The 27,103-nt window shown below is 44.3% G+C and overlaps 2 protein-coding genes across 3 annotated transcripts in view; one reads left to right on the top strand and one right to left on the bottom strand.

Moving 5' to 3' along the window:
* GRAP (GRB2 related adaptor protein) overlaps positions 1-3,936 on the top strand; it is a 99,234-nt gene extending 95,298 nt beyond the window's left edge. The window contains exon 6 of the mRNA XM_073636396.1: positions 3,549-3,936. Within this exon, the coding sequence (XP_073492497.1) occupies positions 3,549-3,731 (183 nt within the window). The 3' untranslated portion in view covers positions 3,732-3,936. The remainder of the gene's footprint in view (positions 1-3,548) is intronic.
* A 10,519-nt stretch (positions 3,937-14,455) lies between these two features.
* SLC5A10 (solute carrier family 5 member 10) overlaps positions 14,456-27,103 on the bottom strand; it is a 250,214-nt gene continuing 237,566 nt past the window's right edge. Inside the window, exons 14-16 of one of the 2 annotated variants that reach the window (XM_073636395.1) lie at positions 22,199-22,267; positions 20,732-20,759; positions 14,456-18,174 (exon numbers count right to left, since the gene is read on the bottom strand). In XM_073636395.1, coding sequence (XP_073492496.1) covers positions 17,981-18,174; positions 20,732-20,759; positions 22,199-22,267 — 291 coding nt within the window. In that variant the 3' untranslated portion in view covers positions 14,456-17,980. Of the gene's footprint in view, positions 18,175-20,731; positions 20,760-22,158; positions 22,268-27,103 lie in introns of both variants that reach the window. The other variant, XM_073636394.1, reaches the window with a different exon arrangement.

Raw genomic sequence — 27,103 nt, 5'->3', positions numbered from 1 at the left:
TCCTCACCACCCTCTGGATGATCAAGGTCCAGACCCGCCCCTCTTACATGTTTCACCCTTATGGGCTTAGTCTTAGAATGCGCCTGGAATGCCCACAACGGTGGATGGAACTTGGAGCTTAGGAGCAGTGAGATTTCCAGGGATATCTCAGTCATATGTCAATGCAATCACTGAAATCTCCTATAAGCTTTCAAAAGTGAATTTCAATGTTTGCCGCCTTCATTAAAAAAAATACCTGGTGATCCTGCTATAAAGATTCTCATTCAGTAACTTGTTATGGGGTGGCAATGTTCTGTTACTACCCGCAATTGTGCTCCTACGCTGTAACCTGGGCTTATGATGGAGTTGTTTCAACACACAATGCACAGGCATGGTCCTCTGTTGTTACCATCAGAACCCATCCATGCAGCCAATGCTGGAGTATATATATGGACAGGCAGTGGCTGCAAGGAGGCAGCAGAAGATCCACAGCATTAGGATGTAAAAACAAGTATTTTATTTTTAAAAAATGGCAATTGTTTATGGTACAGAATCATTTAGCTAACCAACAATCAGTTGGTTAGGGTTTACATATACTGTAGCGTTCATGCATATGGGGCTTTCACAGACATTCCCAGGGAAGCGCACAAGCTGTGTACTGCCTGCTATACAAGTGAATGGCTGTACGCAACCGTGGCCTTTACATGCACATCCCACTTATTTTCCAAACACAAAACTTCTGCGTTTACTAGAGCACGGCCACGTACAGCCATTCAAAGCCACGTGTGCATGAACCCTCAATCCAGAGATCCTCTTTGTGTTATGAATAGTTGATATATGTACTCTATAATAAAGTTCCCGGGATAATGAAGAGAGATTTTTATCAGGAGGCGGGCGTGTTCAGTAGGCTTGGCTTCATCACAGGCCATTTTGTAAAGTCAATCACCTCATCGTTGGCAAGCTTTCAAGTCTTTATTGTAAATTATTTTCACCGACAGTTTCATTAGTGATGCTAAAACATGCCAGGCCCCCGCCCAGCCTAGAGGTGCTGAGTCTGCGTATGTAATTGTGAATGCAATAGGACATGTGATTGGGATTGATGAGTGTAAGGGTTGTCATTGCGCTGTCTGGTTAAAGAACCAGCCCACACACATGAGACGGAAGCAGTGCCAGGCCTCATTATTCTAAATGTCTGGTGAGCCGGCTGCATTGCTGCCTAGCAATCAATCAGTGTCTGTCTGTTCTTCAGCGGTCCTACACGCCCCCCTGACATTGTTGATTGGAGCGCAGTAGATGGGACTATATAAGGGGCGCATGGGACTGATGGAGATCCAGACGGTTACTCTCTCACAGCAGTACAGATCTCAAGTGTGCTGCCGTGGAGGTTTATAGGGATCAGAAAAAAAAACAAAAAAAAAACACTACAAATACTTTTGTTTCTATGTAGCAAGCTAAAAAAAAAAAAAAAAAAAAAAGCTACAATTGGGCTTTGGGCATTCAAAGCCGAACGCTAGCTTAAAATATCGGTTAATGGGTTAGTTCACCTATTCACAAAAAAGTAGGGTGAACTTACTCCCTACACTCTCCCCACACCCCAGTCCCCACTGCACCTCCTTCCTTAAATATCTTCTGCTGCCCATGCAGCCAGTGTAGCAGTTCAGGCATCTGAAAATTCAATTCACAGGGCGGAGGCTGTGTAGCATCGTGGTGGTGAGCGGGCATTGGTTAACGCTGGCATGTAGCCTCACTGACCAATGAGAATTGCTCTGAGTCGTCCCACAATTTCAGAAGCAAAAAAGGTTGAAGTAGAGCACCGCTTCCAAATGCCCAGAACACTACACTGGCAAGTGCATTTGCAAACGATGCAGTGACATCAGTGGGCTGTACATAGCCTGTGCAAAGAGCAGAGTTGTGGGAGGGGCCCAGTAGGCCTACCCCCCTGCAGGAAACTACAGGTGGGGCATAAACAAAGACCATTCATGCACCAGGACTGAAACAAGGGGGGGGCAGGAAGAGCGGCTGCCCTGGGCGCAGGCATTATGTGATGTGGGGGGAGTTCCTGATGGTGCAAGCTGACAGGAGTAGTGGCAGTGGCTTCATTACTCCTGTCAGCTTAGTGCAGAAAGTGACAGGCCAAATCTTTAGTGGAAGAGAGAGCCGGGAGTTGGCTGCGTTCTGCCTGCCCTCCAGCTCCACACTTGTGCCACTGTTTGCAGCAGTCTTGGATCGGGACTGTCAGATCAGGACTGTGCTGGATTTGTTTACCTGCCCCCATCTCCTCCCAGCAAAGAATGTGGGCAGGGTAGACAAACACTGCACAATCCCGATCTGACAGCCAGTGGCATCGCTAGTGCGAGTCCCCAGTGCCACTATCCTATGCCTGTAAAAAGTATTGCATGTCTGCGTCCCCTAGGCTCCTCCTCAACCGTGACGTGCCAAGATGAGGAGTAGCCTGGGTGGAAGGACAAGACAGTCTTCTGCCGCTCTGCATCTGAGGTCTGTGAGGAGAGTGTGCTAGTGGGGGGGGAGAAGAGGATTACTGTTAGCTGGAGGGATCTGTGCTTTAAGAGGGGAGTTTGAGAGGTGACATGGGTAAGATTTGTTCTAGGAGGAGAAATTTGGGGGGATTTGTGCTGGAAGAGGGGAAGGGGGAATTTGTGCTGGGGTGATTTGGGGGGGGGGGGATTTGTGCTGGGAAGGGGAATTTGTGGGGTGATGGGGGTAAGATTTGTTCTAGTAGGGAAAATTTGGGGGGATTAGTTCTAGGAAGGGAAATATAGGGGGGATAGTGCTGGGAGAAGGAATGGGGGAAAATAACTTGTACTAGGAGGGGGGATTGGGGTGGATTTGCACTGGGGGGGGGGTTTGTTCTGGGAGGGGGAATTTGGGGAGCTGTAGGGGGTAAGACTTTTTCTAGAAGTGGAAATTTGGGGGGGGCGGCGGCATGTGCTAGAAGGTGTGGGTGGATTTGTTTTAGGAACAGGAATTGGTGGGTTAAGCTGGGGGGGGCAAAGATTTGTGCTGGGAGAGGGGAGACTTGTTGTTTGTGGAGATTTTTGTCTTGCAAAGGGAATTTATGATTAGGAGGTCAGTGTGCATGCAGATTAGTGCTCAAATGTTTGTGGGGGGAGGGGGGGTTCTGACACATAATGCTCATACATCTTGGAGGGTGCAGTTTGGCATCTTCACTCTGGGCTCTAGGTGACCTTGTCCTGGCACTGCCCTGCACAAGGAGAGAGATCAGCAGTGAGCGTTTTTTGTTACAGGGACCCCCTACACAGAGGGGAAGTCTCACACTGGATTACTGCACAGATCTGGAAGAAATACACAAAGCACACCAAGATTTAAGTAAGAATACACTTGACTCTTCTATTTAAACAATATTTGCCTATCACGAAGTTCACCTTTAACCTCTTTACTTGCACAAACTCTTCTGGAACTTTCACAATCTGGATATGTTGACTGGTTCATAGAGGAATCCAGTCCATCACGGTTTCCCCCTAATCAACTTTCATCTCCTTCACTTGTCTGGGAATACGGCTAATGTTCTTTTCTTCTCTTTTCCGCAGAGGAAGAAGATTTTTGTCCAGGCCCAATACGACTACCGATCAGAAAAGGCCTACGAGCTCTCTTTCCAGAAAGGGGAAATCATTGAAGTCCTGGACAGTGCAGATCCCTGCTGGTGGAATGGAAGGATTTCCGATAGGGTCGGCCTCTTCCCTCGGAACTATGTCAACCAGATCAACATGTGATGGTGTGACCATCGCTCCTCTGCTTAATGACTCTGAAACCAAACTTTGTCAGCAGGTGACAGCGACCTCAACCAAACTGAGAAAAGGTGGAATACCTCCTAATATTTTCTTATCATCATAGAGACTTTCCTATGGACTTTTTTTTTTTTTTATAACTTATCTAGTAACAGAAAATCACTTTTTCTAATTAAAGGGACAAAAATAGTACATAAAATAAGTAGACTTTTATGTTTGCATCTCAAGTAATGCTCTAAAACCGGGGTTTCTAAACTACGGCCCATGGGCCACCTCCATCCCACTACAAGATTTTATCCCGTCCTCAGCTAGGGTCAGTGGGGTATCCTCAATGGGCACACTTTGAGGGTTAAGATGAGCAGAGGATACCTATGGTCTCCGCCTCAACAACCACTCCCCCCTCAAACTGTACTTTGATAGGGAAACTGATATAAGGGGGACTCTCACATAAGAGAGACTCAAATGGGGGCCCCAAAGTAAGGGGCTCTGATGGTGACCCTGAGGTAAGGGGGTACTCTGATGTATGGGGAAGTCTGATGGGAACCCTGATGTACGGGGAGTTCTGATGGAGACCTTGAGTTAAGGGGGGACCACTGATGGGAACCCTCATGTAAGGGGGTACGCTGACGTAAGGGGAAGTCTAATGGGGACCCTGATGTAAGGGGGGACTCTAATGTAAGGGGGGGTTTTGATGGAGACCTTGTGGTAAGGGGGGCCTCTGATGTAAAGGGAGGCTCTGATGGAGACCTTGAGGTAAGGGAGGACTCTGATGGGAACCCTGATGTAAGAAAGGACTCTGATGCAAGAAGGGACTCTGCTGGGGATTTTTTGCCATACTGCAAATATTTATAAAATATACAGTATGGCCCTGATACCCCTGCTCTAAAAAACTCACCTGACCCAACAAACAAACCTGGAAACAAAGAAAATATAAAAAATCTCTTCTTTAAGAGTAAATTGTGTTGACCTAAAGAGTGTTCATATTATAATTTCTTTTTAGAGTTTTAAAAAGTGTATGCAACTGTACAAATTTCAAAAAGACAGCCTTTGCTCTATTTCAGTGGATCTCCAGGCATACTGGTAAGTACAATGAAAAGAACTCACCTCTCCAGGTGTAACTGATTTGCCCACTGGAACACACACCTGAGTGCGAGCCCCCCGGCTCACCTCCATGGTAAATTGTCAAAATAAGAAACGGCTGCACCTCACGTGGGCTCCAAGTAAAGTTTATTGTAATATGAAAATGTAGAAAATGACACCAGAGGACACCAGCAGTGGTCAAGGTAGGCGCGTTTCACACAACAGAACTGTGCTTTATCATTATCTGGTACTGGTAAGCTCAGACTTGGATACACGCATTTTTAAAAATGAACTCCAGGCAGATAATAAGGACACAAATTATCACAGCTCTGTATTTATTAATGTATTTTGTTTAAATGCACGTAGTGCAAGGACAAGATTTTGACTTAGTATCAGCTTTCCGCAGTCCCTGTACAGCAGTCAATCAGTTGTGTTGCAATGCAGTACAAGGAGCATGGAGACAGGAGGGGAGAGCAGAGAGATGAGCTCATCATTGGGCTGCCTCTACTTTCACTGTCCAATCACAGGCTGGGGGAGGGACAAGACCTGTGAGTTAAAGTAATAGTAAAGTCTCAGTTTTTTTTTTTGTTAAAAATAACATGTCATACTTACCTCCTCTGTGCAGTTGGTTTTACACAGAGCAGCCCAAGTCCTCCTCTTCTCGGGTCCCTCTTCAGTGCTCCTGGCCCCTCCCTCCTGTTGAGTGCCCCCACAGCAAGCAGCTTGCTATGGGGGACACCCAAGCCACAGCTCCCTGTGTCCATTCAGACCGGCACCGCCCCCTCTCTCTCTCCTCATTGGCTGACTTTGATTGACAGCAGTGGGAGCCAGTGGCGCCATGCTACCGTCTTAGCCAATGAGGAGGGAGAGTCTCGCGCAGCTGAGACACTCCTGCAACATTGCTGGATCGAGATGGGGCTCTGGTAAGTATTAGGGGGGTTGAGGGGGGCTGCTGCACACAGAAGGCTTTTTATCTTAATGCATCAAATGCATTAAGATAAAAAACTTTCTGACTTTACAACCAGCAGCAGAGAAAAATCAGGTCACCTGCCCTGCCAAAGAGGACTGAGTTATATAAATCTAGGGAATGGCTGGACAGAAATACAAATTCTTTGGCAGGTAAAACACCTCAGCTTTAACATTTTGCTCCCATATGTGTACTATTGTTTGACACATTTTGAGGTTTGCACACCCCCGCCTGACAGCACAACAGGGCAAGTGACACACCTAGTTCCTGGTTCAGCTTTAAAGCTTCCTGGGTTACCGGTCTGCTCATTGGACACTAAGTTGCCTGTCTGCTCATTGGACACTACATTTGGTCACACAAATGTTGTCGGAAATGCCGAACATCAAGAACGCGGTGATGTACAACACGTACGACGAGCAGAGAAAAATGAAGTTCAATAGCCAGTGCGGCTCTTCTGCTTGATTCCGAGCATGCGTGGAATTGTGCGTCACACGATCGGAATTTCCAACAACGGATTTTGTTGGAAAATTTGAGAGCCAGCTCTCAAATTTTTGTTGTCGGAAATTCTGACAAAAAATGTCCCATGGAGCCTACACACGGTCGGAATTTCCGACAACAAGCTCCCATCGAACATTTGTTGTCCAAAATTCTGATCGTGTGTACGCAGCAAATCAGTGATGATGCTGATTCATGTCCAATGACAAGTCTGGAGGTGGAATGGTGACCCGAAAAGCTGCAAAATTGTACTAGGAAAAGAGTGTTATCACCTGTCTGGCTGCTACTTTGAAAGGCGAAACAAAATTCTATCTTTAGGATAAATAAGTGGACCCTGTTTGGAATTTGCTTCAAGAACAGTGTCTGATGGTAATTCTTCCCAGGAGTTTTTTTTTTTTTTTTTTTTTCATGTTTTTGATAAGATACAGAAAAAGTTTGGTCTTTTTGGCATACACTGTAAACCAGAGGGCAGGGTTTTGTCGTCATGTGCAAGGAGGGATCATTGCCACAGGGGCTGCAATATCCCTTGTCACTCCGTCACCAAAATTTTCACATGGTTTTCCCCTCTGTTCAGCATCTTTTGGCTATCTTGATTGGCCGGTCCGGGATGAACTCCCTCACATTGGAGTTAATTCATCCCGGCACCAGGCAGACACCAGGATGGTGCACTGCATATCCCTGGTTCGGTGTGCGTTTACAAAACACATTACCGACGTGCAGGTAAGACATCTTCATTGTACTGTAGAAGAGAGACTCTAACCTGCCTGCAAGCAATGTTTTAGAAACTTTAGTTTGGTTCCACTTTAAGGAATGGCTCCAACTGCCATTCCTTGTGGAACGCAGACTCTCCCCTCTTTTTTAAGGTCCTCTCCTTTGCCTCTTGCAAAAAAATGTTTTTTACTTTTAAGTAAATACCTTTTTTTTTTTTCTTTTTTTTTTTCTTAACCACTTAAGGACCGGAAAGATTTGCCCCCTTAATGACCAGGACATTTTTTGCGATGTGTCGCTTTAACTGACAATTGCACAGTCGTGCGACGTTGTACCCAAACAAAATTTATGTCCTTTTTTTTCCCCACAAATAGAGCTTTCTTTTGGTGGTATTTGATCACCTCTGTGGTTTCTATTTTTTGTGCTATAAACAGAAAAAGTGACAATTTTGTAAAAAAAAAAAAAAAAAAACATTTTTTACTTTTTGCTATAACAAATATCCAAAAGATAAATAAAAAAAAAACAATTTCTTTATCAGTTTAGGCCAATATATATTCTACATATTTTTGGTTTAAAAAATCGCAATAAGCATATATTGATTGGTTTGTGTAAAAGTTATAGCATCTACAAAATAGGGGATAGATTTATGGCATTTTTATTTATTTGTTACTAGTAATGGTGGCGATCTGCTATTTTTAGCAGGTCTATGACATTGTGGCGGACAGATCGGACAGTTTTTTGGGGCCATTGACATTTATACAGCAATCAGAGCTGAAAATAGCCACTGATTACTGTATAAATGTCACTGGCAGGAAAGGGGTTAACACTAGGGGGCGATCAAGGGGTTAAGTGTTCCCTAGGAGGTGTTTCTAACTGTGGGGAGATTGTACTGGCCGGAGGAGGAGAGAGATTGCCGTTCCTGATCACTAGGAACAGACAATTTCTCTCTACTCCCCTGTCAGAACAGGGATCTGTTTGTTTACACAGACAGATCCCTGCTCTGGCTCTCTGTGGAGTGGCACGTGCATCGGCTCTGGCGTCGCATGCCCCCTATCGCTCTTAAAGCGGCTGACATACACCTACAGCAATTCTCGCAGCCGTGCCAACCTGCTGCAGTATGATAGCGGCTGGTCAGGTTAAATTTATGTCCTTAATCCTCATCTATGCAAGGATGATGTATCCAGACACTGCGCATGCACAGACATGCCACAGGTCTCTCTGGGAACCCCAGTGGTGTTTCGGGACATGTGCAAGATCACAAACACTGCCCCCCTGGGACGTCTACTTTATGCATCAGAGGAGGAGGCAGTTTGCATGATCTTGTGCATGTGCAGAAGTGCCACAAGGTCTTTGTCCCATAGACCTGGCAGAGATCCCCCACAGTGAACATGCATTGAATATTGACTAAGACAAGAGCAGAAAGCTCCATGGGGTAGTATGTAGGGTGTTTTTTTTTTTTTTTTTATTAACGGGGGCAAGTATTTTGAATATAAAAGTTATTTGTTGAGGGTAAGGGTGGAGTTCCTCTTTAAAGTGCCTTCATTGTTTAAAGTGTGTTATTTATTAAATGACATAGATGTCTCTAAAAAGAACATCCTCTGACATATATAAGAATTACATTTTGATTTCTTTGCTTACAATGTGTTTGTTGCCTCTTGTTGACCAGCAAACTGGAGAGAGGCCTGACCATGGCCTTTAAACAGCGCCTGGACTGTACAGTTTGCTATATAATGTTGTATAAGCTTTTAACAGAACAAAAATAAATGTGGTTAGATGTTCACGTTATCAATTCTGAGAAAGACCGCTCCTGAGAAACCACCAAATCTTGTGTTTGCTTAAACCATATATGTCTCGAAGCAATCGCTGACCTTTCCTGATTAATCTTTGTCTTGTTAGAGTGAGATTGTATCTTTAGTGAGTGTGTATATGAGTATGTAATGTTTACATAAAGTCATTTTGGTGTAACGTGTTGTACCCATATCTCTAATGTTATGTTACATTTACAGATCTGTGCGTTTTCTCTCTTGTGCCTCTTTGTATTGCAGCTTTGCTTGGTCTCCATCACCAACAATAGCTGAGATGATCTCAAATAAAGATTTGTTTTCAATCTGAGTAGATGGCTTGCATCGAGAAGAACAGTATTGTATAGGTGCTGTGCACACTCCTAAGTGGGAAGCAGCGACTGTAATGTATGTAATGAGGGAAGGAACGTGTCCTCCTGCGTGCCATTCGTGGGTTTAGGTCACAAAGAAGGACTCGTGTCTCTACCGAGACCTCCTTGGTCTTTGGGTGAGCCTACTTATGGTCACTTAAGGTGGAGCTAAAGTCAACATGAATTTTTTGTAAATCCTTATGCTGCTAGCATTAGTAAATAGATAGGAAGGTATATTATATGAGGTGTCTTCAAACAGTTTCCACACTTTTTTTTAACTCTATTAGGAATTCCAAAAGCAAATTACATCACTTTTCTACATAGTCACTTTTCTTTGCTATGCATTCTTCCCAGTGTAATACCAACTTTTTAAATCCATCAGCAAAGAATGTTTTTGATTGAGCGCCTAGCTGCTTTCACATCATCAACACATGAAAATCTTCTTCCCCTTAAAGTGTTACTAAACCCAGGACCCTGCATTCACTATATCTGGTCTCCCACAGTACACAGAAAATGGAAATGCAATTATTTTAGTAAATATAAACTGCTAAATACCTTTTGTCATCAGTAGTATATAGCAGTCTTATAACTTTTATCAGTGTCTAGTTAAAGCTTGTAGGAGGAGTTTTCATTCTACTCTGACTGTCCTATGAGGCTGCGGGACCCTTGAGCCTCTGTCTGGACAGTGCTGATTGGCCCTGTGCTGATCACATGCACTCTCCCAAGAAAATAAAAACTCTCTAGCAATACACACCAAACTGAGCATGTGCAGCTTGTCCCCAAGGCTCTGTCCTATCAGCAGATGGATTGGGGACAGTGGAAGAAAGGGACGATCAGAGAAGACAGAATCAAACAGCCTTTTTACACAATGGGGAGGATTAACCCCTTAGGTTCCACAGTGAGTATAACAAGCATGCTTTACTGCATATACAGACCTTGATCTTACCGTTGTGGGTATAGTAACATGTTAAAGCTTTTTTGAGCAGTCCAAAAAAGGTGGAAATCAGATGGTGCTGAATCCGGACTATAAGCTGGGTGTTCCATAACCTCCCAAACATAAACGACTCTACAGGAGAGAACTTTATTCTCATACTGAGCACACATGCAGAGATGAATTTGTGCTCCTGGCAGACCTTTTGCCCACAAAAACCGTATGACAGAACGCCGTTCCTCTTTGGTGCAATTTATACGTTTCGCAGCTATCCTAACCACTTGCCAACCAGCATCCGTCATTACACTGCGGCAGGTCGGCTCTATTGCGGGAATTGCCATAGGTGTACATCTCTTCGTGCAATACATACAGTGGGCGCACGCGGCGCTCTAACGATGCGTGTGGACGCGATGTCCGCCGGCCACCCGCGATCGCTCCGCAGAGGGAGTAGAGAGAGATCGTCTGTTCCTAGTGATTAGGAACAGCAATATCTCTCTACCCCCAGTCAGTCCCATCCCCCCCCCCCCCACACACAGTTAGAAACACCCCCCTAGGGAACACATTTAACCCCTTCATCACCCCCTAGTGTTAACCCCTTCCCTGCCAGTGTCATTTACACACTACAGTAATCAGTCCATTTTTGTAGCACTGAGCTCTGTATCAATGTCACTGGTCCAAAAAAGTGTTCAATCTGTCTCCCGCAATGTCGCAGTCCCGCTAAAAATCACTGATCACCGCCATTACTAGTACAAAAATAAATAATAATAAAAATGCCATAAATCTATCCCCTAGTTTGTAGACGCTATAACTTTTGCCCAAACCAATCAATATACGCTTATTGCAATTTTTTTTACCAAAAATATGTAATAGAATACATATTGGCCTAAACTGATGAAGAAATTTGTTTTTTTACATTTTTTGTTTTGTATATTTTTTATAGCAAAAAGTTAAAAATATTGTTTTTTTTTCAAAATTTTCACTTTTTTTGTTTATAGCGCAAAAAATAAAGACCGGAGAGGTGATCAAATACCACCAAAAGAAACCTATTGGTTGGGAAAAAAGGACATAAATTTTGTTTGGGTACAACATCGCACATCCGTGTAATTGTCAGTTGAAGTAACGTAGTGCCGTATCGCAAAAAATGGCCTGGTCATTAAGGGGGTAAATCCTTCCGGGGCTGAAGTGGTTAACCACAGCGTAACTCTTTTCATAAACTGCAAGGTCAGCCGGCTTGCCAGACAGACTAGTCAAATGACACTCTCAGACACGACCAATCACTACTCCTCCTGCCCTCACCGTTTCCAATGAAAATATAAAAGTGCGGAAACTTTTTGAAGACCCCTCGTATTTACTATTTTTCAGTTACTTCCTGGTTTCTGGCCTAGGCCAAAATGATGTCATATATCTCAGGGGTCTTCATGGGCATCTTTTTTTTATTTTCATCTGGAGAAGGGGATTTCTCAGCTAAGCACACCCTCCTGTCTGCATGCCTGAGCTAAGGGCAGATGGATTTCAGGAAGTAAATGCTACATGAATCATCTGCCCTTAGTCAAGATGGCCACGGCTAGAAATGCTAGGGGGGTATTTTTCAAAGTGATATTTAAACAAAATAACCCCAAAAATTATCTTGGTAAAGTATTGGTCACATCATTGCTGTACTGTGCAGAGAGCAGAGCTGTCGGGGGACCCCGCTGCTCCACCCACTACAGGCTTCTGGCAGAAAACTACAATAAGGGGCGGAGATACGACCAGTCACTCTGCACAAGGAGAGAGATCAGCAGTGAGGGGTCTTTATTACAGGAAGCTCCTACACAGAGGGGAAGTCTCACACTGGGTTACTGCACAGATCTGGATGAATTACCCAGAGCACACCCAGATTCATGGAAAAATACACATGACCAGTGTACTTATACAATATCTGCTTAGCCTGGATTTCAGCTTTAATAAAATGGTTTACACTGTACATCTTATTTTTTATTAATTCACCAATGACTGCTTAAAAAAGAATGGGGCCATTGCATGTATCCAGGCAATAGGGAAATTACCAGCACCACAGAGGAGTCTATATTAATCCAGAAGTCTTATTGCATCTAAAAGCAACATTCTGGGGCCCCACAGAGCCCCTTTATCACAGCATGCCTGTGCGGTTCAGAAACGTTACTTTGCAAAAAAAAATCTGGACTAAGGAAGACTCCTGTGCGTCCCACCTCGGCTTTTCTTGGCTGGAAACATCACAGGGGGTATACTAACATGCACAAATCCAGAATTTTGCTGCACTCCTTGGTATCTTTATTGAAGCATTAAAATCACATCACAGGTATGACAGGAACATTAATAGGTGGCGCGTTTCGCGCTAAACTCAGCGTTTACTCAAACCCCGGGGGGTACAAGGTCAGCTTCAACAGAAACCTCTCCGACCATTATTAATACAGTACTGGATTTGTGTTATCTTCACATGCAAACAAATTATTTTATATTTATTACTGTATTTATTAGCATACAACACACACATTCATTTTAAGAGGGAAGTTTCAGGAAAAAAAACTTAAATTTTAAATAAGGAACTTTGAAGCAAAATAAGGATCAGTGCCCATCTGCAGCCTCACCATTGCCATCAATTCAGCCTGATCAACCCCCCTCTGCAGCCTCACAAGTGCCTCAATGCAGCCTCACCATTGCCCTCAATGCAGCAGCCTCACTATTGACATCAATGCAGTCTGATCAATGCCCATCTGCAGCCTAGAGGGGGCGGGAGGAGAGCCGACAGATTACATACAGTGAGAATCTCCTATGATAGACAGAACAGTGGTCCAATGGCGGCCCAGGAGATGGGACTTCCTATTACAGAGGCAGCCAAGTAAACAGGAGATTCTCATTGTATGTAATCTGACGGCGCTCGTCCCGCCCCCTCCCTGTCCCCTCCGAGGCAGCTAAAATTGAAGTATTGCATATAACATGCACACGCTATTTGCACCAGATTTTCACGGTGAAAAAGTGCGTGTTATACTCCAATAAATACAGTATGTCTTAACAGCCTTGCTGATGGGACCCCTCCCAGCCCCTGGCCCCATAGAAGCCACATGTGCGGCTATGGCCATGCCGCTGTATTTATGGTTGTATGTTTTTAACCCAAAGATCATATCAGGATCTACTGGACTTGCCAACTGTCAGCTCATCCCAACGAATCGTATTTAGGCTTTCATTCTTTATTTTCCAGGTATGAATTAAATTGAGTCGTCCCAACTGTAATAGAAAGGACAATGAAAATAGGTTCTTTATTATAACAATTACCAATGATTTGGGAAAGCAGCAGTAGTGTTACAAAAATATGAGCTCTGAATATATTGGTGTTTTGTGGTAACAGAATGCTTTTAATGTCTCACTGGAAGATTCTCTTGATTCCAGACATGTTGTATGATACAATATGATTATCACAAATATTAAAGCCTCACCTACTGTCTCAAAGCTTTTTAGCCCTTAATTACTTTAAAGAATTTGCATACTAAACAAGGGCCTGGTGACTATAATTGATTTAATGGGAAGCAATGTTCAGAGGTTCTGCCAGATTTCCAGACAGCTCAGCGATTTACTCATTAGTGCGACTTAATTTCATTTTTCCCTCAAGCTGATCCCAAAATGTCACATGGATAGTTGGGGTGATGACTACCTTTATATAAAGGAAGAATACTGCACATGTGTAAAAACATAAAAATAATGTCAATCACCACCATTACAGTGTAAATTGTCCAGCGGCACCACAAAAGTGACATATAATCACAATAAACATGTAGAAGAAAAATGATGCGCTAAACAAAATTCTCATATTGGGTTATTAAAATTAAACTGGAGAAAACACAAATCCGTGATAAGTAGTTGAATCCAAAAAACCTGCCCTGGAAGAAGTCCTTTTTGTGATGAAACCGGTCGGATTAGGAGCCGTTTCCTGCTATTTCGTTTGTTTGCACAGTGCCTGGATATCTTAAGGCGGCCGCCTATATTGTACACAACACTGGTTTTACCTGTACTAATGTAAGTGCAATACTTTATATTACACAAACCTTTTTGTGATTTTACACTATCTGGCATCTCTTTCATGTTATGATGAATCTGATCGTGGGGTGGATGGAGCTTGGTTTGAATATCCTGCTTATTCCCTGTTTGATCTGAGGACACATCTTCAGCTGACCCCTGCAAAGATTGTTACGTCAAGCCTGTTTGACCCCTTCTAATTAAAGGGTCCAGGCTCTCTGGTAAGAGTCTATATTTCCTGTGGGGATGGTGCACCCACGAGGTGGAGAGTTTTTTGGATTCAACTACTTATCACAGATTTGTGTTTTCTACAGTTGGATTTTAATAACCCAATATGAGATTTTTGTTTAGCGCATCATTTTTTTTCTACATGATGAGTACCTTTGTCTTGAAGGCATCCAAAGGCATGTTGTGTTTGCCCATGGCAGCCAATAAGCTTCTCCAACAATCCATTTGAACCTTGTTAAGGGAGATTGGTTGCTGTGGATAGTGATTCAATTCTTTAAAAATAAATAAAAATGGCCCCACATGCCATAAATTAGTAGGTGACAAGATCCCAAATACGCTTGCTATCACCGTACTTATCCATGCCATTGGGCTCTTACAAACAAAACAAGAAGACCTTACTTTGCAACTTTTTGACTGCGCCCCATTCTGTCATATCCAGGAATTTGGAGCAAAGCAGGTACCCCCTCTGTGATTGACAGTCCTTGTGAGATGGACTCCCTTTGCCACCTAAAACAGATGGTCTTCTTGGAAACTGACAAATCAGAAGCCTACAAGATCACCTGGACTGGCCTGGTCATACTTCAGAAATTATTCAGACTTTGCTACATACTTTAGCTGACACATAACCTTTTTTGACAAAGTACACTGGTCCTGATTTGTAGCGATGAGTCATTTCAAATGTGTCAAAATTAGAGTTATGAGCAAAATTTAAAAAATTTAAAAAATAAAGATGTTCCCCTTTGGAACATACTGTAGCTTTACTACCTGTTGATTTTTCAATTCCTGTAACAAGATGACAATGTTTGTTTTGCAATGAAATCACTGCAGTGCTGTCCCCTTGTGGACAGTGTAGTCTAAGTCTATAGTGGTCTATATGTGGGCAGCAAACACAAGCCCAAGTCCAACTATCGCTTTGTAGGAAATTGCAGCAATCGTTTTTTTCTTTTTGTAAAAACGTTGAACCCATATGAATAAGGGCTGACTGTTGTAAGTACCCCCAGCAGTGTTATACTGTGTACTTTGTTCACACCCTGTGTAACTATCCCTTTTGCTGGACAACTTGGCCTGCATGTAAATTTGAGGAAAAAGGAATTCATAGAGTGAGCTGTGTAAATCAAAACAAGAAAAAAATCTGCATCTGTGATGCAATTTTGACCATATTTTACACGGCATGGAAGTAAACATTTGTGTGGACGTTTACATGCAGAACGGGTTAATGGATGTGGCCATATGTACCACCACTGCTGATTAGTCATTGGGGGCTGGGGGGAGATGCAAACATGAACAATGTGTGACACAAACTATACACTTTGCCAGTCATGTTAATTTTTTTGTGTTGAATTTAGAAACTGTAAAGACAAGTTCCTTGCAATGCTCTAGGGCAGGGGTCTCCAAACTTTCTGAACAAAAGGCCACTTTACTGTCCTTCAGACTTTGAGGGGCTGGACTGTGGCCAGTGTGGGTAGAAAATGCTCCAGCATCAAAGGGAGTAAAGAATGCTATCACGGGGAAGGCATAGTGCCCCATCATTGCTGTCATAGGGCCCTGCAATTGGTGTCAGTGGGAGGAATAATGTCCCATCATTGGTATCAGTGGGAGGAATAGTGTCCCATCATTGGTATCAGTGGGAGGAATAGTGTCCCATCATTGGAGTCAGTGGGAGGAATAGTGTCCCATCATTGGAGTCAGTGGGAGAAATAGTGCCCCATTGTTGGGGTCATTGGTACTGGTTTACATTGGTACATTGGTTTACTGTTGAATCGGCCCTATTGTTGGTGTAGAAGGAATACTGCCTTGTATCAGAGGGAGGAATAGTGTATCAAGGGCCTTATAAAGGCAAGCAAAGAGCCACATCCAGCCCTCGGCCTGCAGTTTGGAGACCACTGCTCTAGAAAAAGAATTATTTGGAATATATGGTAAATGGTAGTGTTGCACCGATACCGTTTTTTTACCTACGAGTACCGATACTTTCAGTCAAGAACTCGCCAATACCGAGTACCAATACCTTTGTGGTGTGATTTGAGCCGAGTAATTTGCAGTTTCCTGCACCGCTCCTGTGTGAACCCAGACTGAAGTTACTATGACAAGCCTGGGTGCACACCGGAGCGGTGGGGGAAGCCACATGTGGTTCGGACAGGAATTACACCACATTGCTGTTCAAATCAAATGCGATTTTTTGCAGTGCAATTTGAGCCCATTCATTTTGTATGGGCTCAAAATGCTATGCAAGGTATTGGTTTCAGGTATCGGAGCATTTGCATGAGTACGAGCACTCGTGTAAATGCTTAGTATCTGTATTGGTATCAATGCAACCCTAGTTAATGACAATTGTTAAAGCTGAACTCCAGCAAACAGCTATATGCACGGAAGAAATACATACAGAAGCTGTTTTGCCTTCCAAAGGGTATGTAGATTTGTCCTAACAGTCTTAGATTTACACAGCTCTGCCCTACAGCACAACAAGCTAGATGGCACCACTTCCAGTTAAAGTGGACTTTCCATGCCAAACAGAATGTTCCCTATTTTGCAAGCCCTTGGCCTCCTCAACATGAATAGCTTTAAAAAGCCATCTGTAAATTAACCAATTTCCTAAAAATATTAAAAATACCTCGGCCCTGGAGTTTTCTGGGTTAAGGAACTTTTTAAATTCTTTTTTTTACTGTTGAATCGGTTTGTTTACAGATGGCTTTTTAAAGCTATATGTGTTGGGGGGACTTTCAGTTTGGCATGGAAGGTCTTCTTTAAAGAATAGAGTGTTGTCCTATCTCCCCATCTTCTAGAAGGTGAAAGAGCAGCAGCAGACAGGTGAGGTCATCCCCCTGCCAACTCTGCTCCCTCCTCCTGTCAGTGTTTTCCTAGTGTAAACATTTGCATGCAGCTCACCCGGTTCTCAGACCTGCCTTTGTCTTTCCCAATCTGACTTCTGCTGTATAGGAGTTTTGAGAGGTTAAAATTCCACTACTTACACTGCTTGGATTAAAAGAAAACAACACATTTAATGATGTATTAGTGAATAGAGAGCTGCATTAATTTGTGTCTTTTATATCTGCCTGTTGTTCAGATTTTATAGAATGTTTTGCCCGAATGACTCAGCGATATTAAGAAATATTTGACTCCTGACAATTTCCTGAGTGTCATCCCTATAAAAAATGTTTTTAAAAGCCCCTTTTCATGATTAATGAGGAGAAGGCGGTTCATTTTATAACACATTTTACTCATTAATTGAACTTTCTGACTTCACACATTCTCAGGAATGTCACCTTTCTGCCTGGTGGTCAGCCATTTTGTTTTGGCATGAAAACAGACGTCATATGAGGTTTGGTTACCTGAGCCAAAACTACTTTGCTGGAGCATTAAAAGTGTTGACATTATGGTTTTTGGTCCGTGTTCTGGCAAATGAGTCAGCAGACAAGGCAATTAGAATACCCTGGATTGGCCCAGATACCAACTTTGCGGAAATGTGTCAAGTCCTTTTTCCCGTATGGAGGTCTTGTAGGCCTTGACAGTGAGATTGTAAACGTATACAGTACGGCTCGCCATACATTTTTGGTATTTTTCTCAACTTCTTTGCTGCAAAGATGAATGTTATCAAGAGAATTCAATTTTAGGGCAGGCAAATGTGAACTGGAGTCATTCTCCTGATGTTATGCAAAATATGCATAGAAGAAAATGTTGACGCACATCAGAACGATGGCATTAATGCAGCACACCCGCGCCCAGAATGGGTCCTCCTTGATGCTTCTTTGCTGGGCAGAGCTGGGAGAATCCACAGTATCTTTGGGGGGGCTGCAGAGGGCACTGCTCCAGGACCTGCTCCGGGTGGAAGAGTTGGCCGGAGCTGGAAGTAAATATAGAAAACATGTTACTTAATGTATATTTCACACAGGTTGTAAACCTCAGACATGAAATATGAACAAACACCATCTCCCTCTATAGGGGTGATGGCAAACTTTGGTACCCCAGATGTTTTGGAACTACATTTTCCATGATGCTCATGCACTCTGCAGTGTAGTTGAGCATCATGGGAAATGTAGTTCCAAAACATCAGGGGTGCCAAGGTTCCCCATCACTGCTCTATAGTGTTTCACAATCAAGAGCATTAATACACACAAGCGGACATTCAACGGACTGAACTCTGAAGGACTTTTTGACAGACTTTCGATGGAGTTCCAACGCAACGGACTTGACCATACACGATCACACCAAAGTCCGACAGATTCGACCGCGATGACGTACACCGGACTAGAATAAGGAAGTTCATAGCCAGTAGCCAATAGCTGCCCTTGTGTCATCGTTCGTCCGGACTAGCATACATACGAACAGATTTTTCGACCAGCCTTGAGTCCGTCAGAAAGATTTGAAACATGTTGTATTTCTAAAGTACGTCTGATTTTTCGACAGCAAAGGTCCGATGAAGCCCACACATGATCGAATTGTCCGGTGGATTCGTTCCGTCAGACCTTTGCTGTTGAAAAGTCCGGTCGTCTGTACACGGCATTAGTGTCATTTCTGTTTGCTGCTTCATTCCTCTGCTATCTGCATGAGTCACTTCTGACAAGTTTTTCTGACACCAAGAGAAAAAATGGGGACAGGGGAGGGATCTACAGCTGATTGACTGCCTCAGCTCTGTTCCTGTGTGCTGTGTAAAGGGGGGAGGGTCTCTTTCATAAAATCAGAGCTCTCCTCACTGAGCTCTGCAACGTGTAATCTCAGTTCTCCAACCCCCTTTTTTTTAACAGCTAAGACAAGCTTTATGAACAGATGTACAGAAGAGTGGGCTGCAGATAAACAGGTGCAACTTATTTAGGATTTATCTCATCGCTGTGCATCAACTGAGGCCAGTCACTCCACTGGGTATATGTAAGGGTTTATAACATATTAATTATTTCTCTATACATTTGTAAGAATAATTAGCCAAATTTTCAGTGCAACAATTGCCTGGCTTTCAGTCTGCATTTGTTTAATGAACATACCCTGCTGCCTTTTCTTACTAATGTGTATTCCTGCTGTGCTTTTCAATTACTCTGTCCTGGGATGTCATACAATGCTAGAGAACCGTCTGCTGAGAGCTCAGAACTGAAAGGTATCACAGATCAGAAATAAACTCAGACTAATATAGACGTCTGAAGAGGAAGACACTGGAAAGGATTTGCAACTTATTATTAGCAGAGAGTGTAAGGTCAGTTGAAGATGTTACGGCTTCATACATTAAGAGCATATTCACACTTGTGTGTTGTGGTAAGGCACGCTAAAACACACACGTTACAACACATGGCAATGCACCAGTTCTATGTGTGGTGGGTTGAGGTACCATTCATTGTGAATGGTATCCCAATACATTGTATAGTAGAACACTATGAATCATAGCGCTCCCCAATGCATATACTGTGTGTTGTGGTGTGCCACCTTGGTTAAAAAAAACATGCACCTTTTTCATCTGTTGTGGTTGTTATATTCATTCATTATAAATGGGCTGCCTTAACCCAACGCACATTAATGGGTGCCATAACGTACATTCACACACACATGTATTAACACACAACAGAACAAGTGTGAATAGGCTGTAAAGTGCATCTATAGCCCAAATCTTTTGTTTTTGATAGGGATTAGAACGTCTATATATATATATATATATATATATATATATATATATATATATATTATACATACAGTATCTCACAAAAGTGAGTACACCCCTCAAATTATTTAAAATATTTTATTATATCTTTTCATGTGACAACACTGAAGAAATGACACTTTGCTACAATGTAAAGTAGTGAGTGTACAGCTTGTATAACAGTGTAAATTTGCTGTCCCCTCAAAATAACGCGACACACAGCCATTAATGTCTAAACCACTGGCAACAAAAGTGAGTACACCCCTTAGTGAAAATGTCCAAATTGGGCCCAAAGTCTCAATATTTTGTGTGGCCACCATTATTTTCCCCCATTTCCCACCATTATTTAACCCTCTTGGGCGTGGAGTTCACCAGAGCTTCACAGGTTGCTACTGGAGTCCTCTTCCATTCCTCCATGACGACATCACGGAGCTGGTGGATGTTAGAGACTTTGCGCTCCTCCACCTCCTGTTTGAGGATGCCCCACAGATGCTCAATAGGGTTTAGGTCTGGAGACATGCTTGGCCAGTCCATCACCTTTACCCTCAGCTCCTTTAGCAAGGCAGTGGTCATCTTGGAGGTGTGTTTATGGTTGCTATGTTGCAATACTGCCCTACGGCGCAGTCTTCAGCAAACTGTTTGCGGGCTTTCTTGTGCATCATCTTTAGAAGAGGCTTCCTTCTGGGATGACAGCCATGCAGACCAATTTGATGCAGTGTGCAGCGTATGGTCTGAGCACTGACAACCTCTTGAACCTTTGCAGCAATGCTAGCAGCACTCATATGTCTATTTTCCAAAGACATCCTCTGGATATGATGCTGAGCACGTGCACTCATCTTCTTTGGTTGACCATGGCGAGGCCTTTTCTAAGTGGGACCTGTCCTGTTAAACCGCTGTATGGTCTTGGCCCCTGTGCTGCAGCTCAGTTTCAGGGTCTTGGCAATCTTCTTATAGCCTAGGCTATGACCAGTATAAGAAAGTGAGAGCGAACACCAAATTTAACACACCTGCTCCCCATTCACACCTGAGACCTTGTAACACTAACGAGTCACATGACACCGGGGAGGGAAAATGGCTTCATGGGCCCAATTTGGACATTTTCACCTAGGGGTGTACTCACTTTTGTTGCCAGTGGTTTAGACATTAATGGCTGTGTGTTGCGTTATTTTGAGGGGACAGCAAATTGACACTGTTATACAAGCTGTACACTCACTACTTTACATTGTAGCAAAGAGTCATTTCTTCAGTGTTGTCACATGAAAAGATAGAATAAAATATTTACAAAAATGTGAGGGGTGTACTCGCTTTTGTGAGATACTGTATATATATATTTAAACCTTGATTTGAGAGTAACTTAGTTTGAGAGCGTTTTGGAAGATAAGCAACATTTTTTAATAAATTTTGACTTGATATACAAGTAGCGTTCTGTCACAAGTGAGTATAAAAGAGAAGAGAGGTGCCTCTCAGTGCCGATTCACACTACAGTGACTTGGGATCTGACTTGTAAGTCCTCAAGTCGCTGGACATAAGAAATGCCATAGAAGTGGCATAGTAGAATGAGAGCCGTCTAATACCGCGTACACACAAGCGGACTTTCCGGCAGACTTGGTCCGACGGACCGGACTTGGTCGGACAATTCGATCGTGTGTGGGCTCCAGCTGACTTTTTTTTCCAAAAGTCAGACGGACCTAGAAATAAAACATGTTTCAAATCTTTCCGACGGACTCGAGTCGGGTTGAAAAATCCGCTCGTCTGTATGTTAGTCCGACGGACTAAAACCCACGCTAGGGCAGCTACTGGCTATCAACTTCCTTATTTTAGTCCGGTCATACGTCATCACGTACAAATCCGTCAGACTCGAGGACCTTTTTTTTTTTTCTTGCACCAAATTTGCAACGCATAGATGTGAACCAAAGCCATGGAATACTATACATGACCTGCGAATCTGTGTGTTCCTAAACGCATCAAACCCTCTGTAAATTCGCATCAGTGTGAACCCAGGCAAGTGTTATGAAACCCTGAAATTAAAATTGTCGCTGGTGCTGCAGATCTCAGCATTTTTCAGGCTTGCTGTGTGTTTTTCATTCAATGCCTGCATTGCATTCCATCTGATTCCACTCTGGGAGTGATCATGCATCACCCCTTTAGTAAACCAACCCCACTTTTTATGTGTCAACTTAACATAATGGAGAAAGGAAGACTTACCTTCACTGTCTCTGGGACCAGAGAGGCTCCGAGTAGACACTTTCCTGAGTGTGATTTCAGGTGGATGGTTTCTTCCACGCGGTATAGTCCACCAAGTGAGATTTTTCACCTGTCCAAAAAAGATGGCATTGCCTATTATAATTATTACATTGTGTATGTTGAATTGTACCATGAACACTGTTACAATGAGCACTAAGGAGCATATCTAACCCCTGATAGAGCCGTGATAAGCGGTGAAACATGTTACAGGCAGCTCTCTGTCAGCTGGGTTATCACTAAGGGTCACTAGAGTGATCAAAGTAGTATATAAAAGGATGAACGCACCACAGGTTTGTATCAAGCCCAGCAAGAGTTTTTTTTATCTTGGACAACAGGTCTGAGGATATACCCAATGTGTTTCAGGTGCTCACAACTGCCCCTTTACCAGGGCTTCTGTGCTGCCCTTTATCTTGGTATACTGGACACTAAAAGCCCCCAAGACACATTGGCTATATCCTTAGACCTGGGAGAGGAGAGGAAAAGCGGAACTTCCCCTTTTGGGATTACTTAACCCTCCTTTAAAAATAAATAAATAAATAACATGTCATACTTACCTCCTCTGTGCAGTTGGTTTTGCACAGAGTGGCCCCGATCCTCCTCTTCTGGGGTCCCTCAGTGGCGCTAGTAGCTCCTCCTCTTCTCGAGTGCCCCGTTGGAGAAGCGCTTTCCTTCTGAACGCCCGTGCGGGCGCGCTCCCGAGTGCTGTTTCTGCGTCTATTGACACAAAAAGCAGGACTCATCCCCGCCCCCCAGGCACCCCCGTCATTGGATTTGATTGACAGCAGCGGGAGCCAATGGCTGGGCTGCTATCAATCTATCCAATCAGAACACGAGACACCAGCTAGAGCTTGTGTGCCCATCCCGGGGCGAAAAAGACCGGGTTCAGGTAAGTAAAACTGGGGCACTGGGGGGTGGCAGCATGATAGAAGGTTTTTCACCAACCATGAGGGTTCACAACCCCTTTAAGGGGCAAATTTATAAAGCAGTTAATAAATAAACCTTTGCTGGACTTGATACAAAACTGTGATGCTCTTATGCTTTTATATACTATTTTGATCCCTCTAGGCCAGTGGTCTCCAAACTGTGGCCCTTTGCTTGCCTTTATCTGGCCCTTGGGGTGCTCTTCCTCCCACTGATACGAGACACTATTCAGCCAACTGACACCAACAATGGGGCACTATTCCTCCCAATGATGGGGCACTATTTCTCCCCCTACCCTAATACCAAATGTGGCAATGTTTACTCCTACTGATGCGAGGAAAATGTCCACTCACACTGGCCACTATCCAGCCCCCCTAAAGTCCGAAGGATAAACTGGCCCTTTGCTTAGAAAGTTTGAAGACCCCTGCTTTAGGCCAATGAGAATTTCTAAGTCCACTTCAATCCTTAACCACTTGCCGACCGCCGCACGACTATATACGTCGGCAGAATGGCACGGGCAGGCAAAAGGACGTACAGGTACGTCCTTGCCTGCCCGCGGGTGGGGGGTCCGATCGGACCCCCCCCCCGGTGCCAGCGGCGGTCGGATCGAGGTCAGGGTCGATCGAAGGTGAGGGGGAGGCCACTCATTCGTGGCTCCCCCCTCGCGATCGCTCCTGGCCAATGATGTGCTTCCTCGGCTTCTGTGAATGTAAACAGAAGCGGAGGAAGTGATGTCATCTCTCCTCGAGACGGTCTTTTCGTCCGGCGCCGAGGAGAGAAGACATCCAAGTAAGTGCACCAACGCTACACATACAGTAGAACACGCAGGCACACTTGTCACCCCCCTGTCACCCCCCAGTCACCCCCTGATCACCCCCCTGTACCCCCACACATACTGACACCAATAGCAGGTTTTTTTTTTTTTCTGATTATTGCATTGGTGTCAGTTTGTGTCAGTTATAAGTGTTAGGGCAGTTAGGTTAGCCCCCTTTAGGTCTAGGGTACCCCCCTTAGGTCCAGGGTACCCCCCTAACCCCCCCTAATAAAGTTTTAACCCCGTGATCACCCCCCGTCGCCAGTGTCACTAAGCGATCGTTTTTCTGATCGCTGTATTAGTGACACAGGTGACGCTAGTTAGGGAGGTAAGTATATAGGTTCGCTGTCAGTGTTTTATAGCGACAGGGACCCCCATATACTACCTTCTAAAGGTTTTAACCCCTTGATTGCCCCCTAGTTAACCCTTTCACCAGTGATCACCATATAATTGTTACGGGTGACGCTGGTTAGTTGGTTTGTTTTTTGTAGTTTATTATAGTTTATTACAGTTTATTATAGTTTTAGGGCACCCGCGGTTTATTACCTTATAAAGGTTTAACCCCCTAATTGCCCGGCGGTGATATAAGTTAAGTTTTTAGGGTCAGATAAGGTCTGCGTCGCCCCAGGCAGCGTCAGGTTAGCGCCAGTACCGCTAACACCCACGCACGCAGCATACACCTCCCTTAGTGCTATAGTATCTGAGCGGATCGATATCTGATCCGATCAGATCTATACTCCCCAGCAGTTTAGGGTCCCCCAAAAAAACGCAGTGTTAGCGGGATCAGCCCAGATACCTGCTAGCACCTGCATTTTGCTCCTCGGCCCAGCCCAGCCCAGCCCACCCAAGTGCAGTATCGATCGATAACTGTCACAAAACACTAAGCACACATAACTGCAGCGTTCGCAGAGTCAGGCCTGATCCCTGCGATCGCTAACAGTTTTTTGGTAGCGTTTTGAATCAGTCGCTGACAGTCAGGAGCTTTTTTGCCTGTGAGTCTCACTAGTGTACCCCTAAATTTAGAGGCCAAAATGGCAAATCGAAGGTACACTAGTGAAGAGGCCTACACGTTTCTGAGTATGACAGATAGTGAAGAGGAAGTCACTCATCTGTCAAGTTCAGGCTCAGAATACGATCCTGTAGAGGACAGCGGCTCCATGACAGATAGCTCTGACGACGGAGTTGTGGTCCCTGCTAGGGTCAGGCGTACCAGACCCCGAACTTCTTCTTCTGTCCTTGAAGTGCAAGAACCGCAGGTCCCTCGTATGGAGCAGAGCAGTACTAGTGCCGCTACTCCTTCTGGTGAACTGGCAAGCACCAGCGGCCTAGTACACCCTGGTCGTACATCCAGCACTGCAGTATCACGTGGTGACGTGGCGAGTCCCATAAGTGCAGTTCAAGCTGGTGAGGTGGCAAGCACTAGTAGGGTCCCGCTGCCACCAAGAAGACAAAGACAGGCCCGTCGTGCCCATAGTGCCCTTCCTGCTGCATTGGCCAATCCGAATTGGGTACCCACCACTTCTGCAGCACCCGTATTGCCCCCATTCACTGGCCAACCCGGAATTCAGGTGGAAACAGTTGATTTTACGCCACTGGATTTTTATTCACTGTTTTTCACCGAAGATCTCTATAGATCTATTGTGGACCAAAGCAATTTGTACGCTGGTCAACACATCGCCACTATTCCCCAGTCCTCCCTTGCCAGAGATTGGAGACCAATTACGGTCTCCGAATTTAAGGTCTTTCTGGGCCTTTCCCTCAACATGGGCATAACCAAAAAGAGTGAGTTGCGGTCATATTGGTCCACTGACCCAATTCACCATATGCCCGTGTTCTCTGCCTCCATGACCAGGGCACGATACGAGCAGATTTTGCGGTTCATGCACTTCAACGACAATGAACTCTGTCGTCCTCGTGGAGACCCTGAATATGATCGGCTCTACAAAATTCGGCCCCTCGTAAACCACTTCAACCAACGTTTTGCAGACTTGTTTACTCCCCATCAAGTTGTCTGCGTTGATGAGTCCCTGATTAAATTTTCTGGCCGCTTGTCATTCAAACAGTACCTTCCCAGCAAGCGTGCCAGATACGGGGTCAAGATGTATAAGCTCTGTGACAGGGCCACAGGCTATACATGTAGATTTATGGTTTACGAGGGCAAAGATAGTCACGTAGAGCCGACAAACTGCCCTGACTACATAGGAAGCGCTGGCAAGATAGTGTGGGACTTGGTGTCACCCTTATTCGGAAAGGGGTACCACTTGTACGTGGACAATTATTACACGAGCGTGCCACTTTTTAGTCACCTTTTTGATCATCAAATTGGAGCATGTGGCACCGTGCGACCTAATCGCCGGGGCTTTCCTCAGCAGCTTGTAGATTCCCGTCTTAGGCTGGGGGAAGAGAGCCTGCTTGCAGTGTAATAATTTGCTCGCTATGAAGTGGAGGGACAATAAGAATGTTTTCGTTCTTACCTCCCTTCATGCAGACACGACGACCCAAATTACTACGGCGACTGGTGTTGTGGAGAAACCCCTCTGTGTCCACGAATATAACCAAAATATGGGAGGGGTGGACCTCAACGACCAGTTGTTGGCGCCGTACCTAATTGCCCGTAAGGCCAGACGCTGGTACAAAAAAGTGTCTGTATACTTATTTCAATTGGCTTTGCTGAACGCTCATGTGCTATACAGAGCTTCAGGACGGACTGGATCCTTCCTTAAATTCCAGGAAGAGATCGTCAGAGCCCTTCTGTTTCCAGACGGTGCTCCACCTCACCTTCCCCAACCAAATGCAGTAGGCCGGCTGCATGAGAGGCATTTTCCTTATGCCATCCCGAGTACCCCTACCCAACAAGCCCCCCAAAGAAAATGTCGTGTCTGCAGAAAGCGCGGATTTAGGCGTGACACCCGGTATTATTGTCCCTCCTGTCCTGGCAATCCTGGTCTTTGCATTGGTGAATGTTTTGAACGCTACCATACACTAGTTGAGTTTTAGCGTAGGGTACAGCACTGCACAGACTAGGACACACTTTCACAGGGTCTCCCAAGATGCCATCGCATTTTGAGAGACCCAAACCTGGAACCGTTACAGTTTTAAAAGTTACAGTTATAAAAAAAAAAATGTAAAAAAAAAAAAAAAAAAGTAAAAAAAAAATAAAATACACAAAAA

Source organism: Aquarana catesbeiana, linkage group LG06 (assembly GCF_042186555.1).
Source record: "Aquarana catesbeiana isolate 2022-GZ linkage group LG06, ASM4218655v1, whole genome shotgun sequence".
NCBI lineage: Eukaryota > Metazoa > Chordata > Amphibia > Anura > Ranidae > Aquarana > Aquarana catesbeiana.
The sequence above is the reverse complement of the archived record's forward strand: the minus strand, read 5'-3'. Positions and strand labels throughout refer to the sequence as shown.